The sequence below is a fragment of the Mesitornis unicolor genome, unplaced genomic scaffold (genome assembly GCF_000695765.1).
Source record: "Mesitornis unicolor isolate BGI_N332 unplaced genomic scaffold, ASM69576v1 Scaffold16004, whole genome shotgun sequence".
NCBI classification, from domain to species: domain Eukaryota; kingdom Metazoa; phylum Chordata; class Aves; order Mesitornithiformes; family Mesitornithidae; genus Mesitornis; species Mesitornis unicolor.
The window spans coordinates 1-3,432 of NW_010180902.1; the positions used below are offsets into that span (position 1 = coordinate 1).

The 3,432-nt window shown below is 37.4% G+C and overlaps 1 protein-coding gene across 1 annotated transcript; it reads right to left on the bottom strand.

Annotated features, from left to right (window-relative positions):
• Positions 1 to 251: 251 nt before the first annotated feature.
• Positions 252 to 1,199, bottom strand: LOC104539661 (olfactory receptor 6A2-like). The gene has a single exon (XM_010183246.1). It carries the CDS (start codon positions 1,197 to 1,199, stop codon positions 252 to 254), a length of 948 nt encoding a protein of 315 aa, XP_010181548.1.
• Positions 1,200 to 3,432: the final 2,233 nt, after the last annotated feature.

The following is a 3,432-nucleotide window of genomic DNA, read 5'->3' on the forward strand; positions in this document are numbered from 1 at the left end:
CCAAAAACCCCTCACAGAAAATCCAATACACAAGTCACTGGAAGGGCTCGAAATGACAGCAGATCATGTCTAAGACTCTTTTGCTCATATCAATCAGTTCTCTGTATCAATTCCAGAATTACAAGAAAAAAAATATTTGGAACATCTTGCTTCAGGTTCTGAAGCAAAATCCGGAGCTTTTCATGAAGTGATTTTATCATAAAGTCCAATTATTTCTGTATTATTTTCTTACACAATACCTTCTTTTCCTGCTAATGTTTCTGCAAGGAAACTCTTTTTCTGAACAAGATCTTTTCGAGAGCATCCTTGATTTCCTGGTTCCTCAGGCAGTAAATGATGGGATTGAAGAGAGGAACAACAACAGCATAGAGAGCAGACACAATTTTGTCTGTGTCATGAACTGGAAGTGTTTTGGGTCTCACATAGATGAAAATGGTTGTCGCATAGAAGACAATGACCACTATGAGGTGGGAGGCACAGGTGGAGAAGGCTTTTGGGCAACCTTGTACAGATGAAATGTGAAGAACAGTGTAGATAATATAGATATAGGACAGGATTACTATGGAGAGAGGCACCAGGAGAACAAATAAGGCAGCCACAAAATCCATAAGAGCAGCTCTTTCTATATCTGTGCAGGCTAAGTTCAAGAGAGGAGAAACGTCACAGAAGAAATGGTTGATGATATTGGGTCCACAGTATGTTAGCTGAGAGATAAAAAATACTTTGCATCCAGAAATAAAGAAACCAGTCAACCAGGATCCCAAAGTAAGGTGGACACAGACAGTGTGTCTCATGATAGTAGGATAATGGAAAGGCTTGCAAATGGCAACGTAGCGATCATATGCCATGACAGCCAGGAGGAGGCACTCAGTGTTGCCCAGACTGAGGAAGAAGTACAGCTGGGCCATGCATCCCATGAAGGAGATTTGCTTTGTCAGTGACACAAGGGTCAGCATTGTCTTAGGTAGTGTGACTGTCACATACCAAATCTCCAGGAAGGACAAATTACTCAGAAAGAAGTACATGGCGGAGTGGAGGTTATAGTTTGTCCAGATAGTTAGGATAATGATAACATTTTCTGCTAAAACTAAGAGATATGCAGTGAGAAATATTGCAAAGAAGAGAATCTGCAAGCGAGGAGCAACGGGAAATCCAAGGAGAATGAATTCTTTGACCATGCTGTGATTGCTCACCTCCATGTCTCCCACCTGCATCTGCAAAGACAATTACGTAAATGTTTTATTAAGAGACATAGTAATACATTAGAACACCTTTCTCCCTCTCTGTCTCTTTCTCTTATTTTACAGTTGTTTTACATTTCTTGAACACTGCAGTCAAGTTAATATTAGTGTTGATACTGCTGTAAACACTAGTTGTATTAATTATTAAAGTATTCAAAGACATGGAACAAAATAACAATAATTCTGAACTCTCTCAGTGATATAATATCTACCTTTCCCTTGACCTTCTAGAGGGAATTATCTGTATTGTCTAGTAATTTTCTAAATTGTAGAATGAACTTATTTGTGAACAGAGTTGCCACAAAATCAGTCACCATAGGTACCTCTAAAAATAACAAAATATTAACGCGAACGGCGTATTTACATAATAATCATGAATGCTTTGGTTTTTTGTAAAGATGAAAATTTAATAAAGGTCAGAATTGAAGCTGTAACTTTAACATAATTAAAATATTAAGCATAAACAAAGCTTTTGTGCTCCATAGCCCATGTGTCCAGAAATTGTGGTCTTAATCCAGAATCCAATTTGAAAACTTCCTATGTTATCTCACATTTTCAAACAATTTTGAGAAAGTTGCCAGCTTGTTCCCATTTTGTGTAGCATATTCCACTTCTTGCACAAACAGGGTTCAAGCCTGAAAAACTAAGGAGCGTTGGAGTCGTGATAAGGGCAAGATTCAGTTGGATACATATAGATATGTAGTACCTATTAAAAAAACCCTCAGGATATCTGAGCTGTCCAAATGGGTCTGAATGATATGAAACAAGATTTACAGTAGTTCTGTGCACTTCCAGAATAACAGCTGGAGGCCAGGTGGGAGAGCTAAGAGCATCTAGAAGTCTTGTTTCAGGGAACTGAATTGTGTGTTGAGGGACTGACTCACTTGCCCATAAATAGTTGCCTATGACCAGTTGAGATACCATGCGGTACTGGAATTATCCATTAATTTCAGATAGCCATAACACAGGATCTATAGGGGATCTCTGCCCTTCTGAAATGACAGCTGGAAACTGGACAGGATATTTCTGGGCATCTCAAAAGTAGACAACTTATTCAAGTGCATTTTGTTACATTAAATTGTCATCTTGACTTTCTTGTGAATACTGATGTAATCCTGTTTACTAACAGTAGAAGCTCAGAGACTTACAGACTGATTAAGTTGTCTAAATGTAGCAATTTACTGTTATTTGGGATAGCCTAGGCTATCCAATATATGCCTTATATATAAGTTCAGTTGGCACCTGCAGTTCTGAAACAACATGTGGAGGATATCACCAAGGGGTACTAGACACCTGTGCTTAGGCTATTGAATCTCAACTCCTACCTCACCTTCTACATGTAGACACAAAAATTAAGAACTCTAAATCCAACAGGTGAACCACATCATTGCTGTCTAATCAATGGTGAAAAAGAGACACCAGCAGTGAAATTCAGATGACATATTAGGTACCTCAATGAGCATCACTGAGGTTCTTTCGTGTATTTTTCTATTAACTATAAGACAGTCAGGGCTGGATTTCCCACACTTTGATGTTTAATTTCTAAACACTTTGAAGTGCAATGTTTTTGTTAATGAAATAAAATCAGACAAGTAATTTCATTATAAGTTTCTTGAGAAAGGTTTCAAAAATCCCTGTTCTTGTAGTCTGCTATAGTAATACTAACAATGCATTTAGCTCTTGAGCGCCCACCTATAGAGGCTTGCAATAGTGTCTTTTGTAACTGTAGGTCCTTTTTCTCAAAGTTTTTTGAGTGAATCCCTATATTTCAGAAGGGAAGGGAAGGGGAGATTGACAAAAAGTATCTTCAGCGGACAGATAGTGCTTCACTGTTTTTTTTTTGTCTGCATGAGAATTCACAGTTGTAATGTAAGAAATAAGATTTACTGTGTGTCTTCTCACTAAAAAGATTTGATTCAAACCCCATCTTTTCTGTCTTTTTCTTTTACTAACTTCATTAGCCAATATACGCTCAGCAGACTTAAAAAAAGCATTACTAATATTTATGATAAGAAATACTAGATTAATAAATACTTCTATTTCACTTACAAATTTGAGTCCTTGTAGCACCGTTGAATGGACTGTTTGAAGTTCTGAGAGACTGTGCCATAACATCTCTTTCTTATTTCTTCACTTTCTTGAAGACTTTATCTGTGCATTTGGTTTGTTCTTCCAAAGGGACCAATCAAAT

Bases quoted from the DNA above. Each gene is read 5' to 3' on its own strand.
- LOC104539661 (XM_010183246.1), bottom strand. From the start codon at position 1,199: ATGGAGGTGAGCAATCACAGCATGGTCAAAGAATTCATTCTCCTTGGA.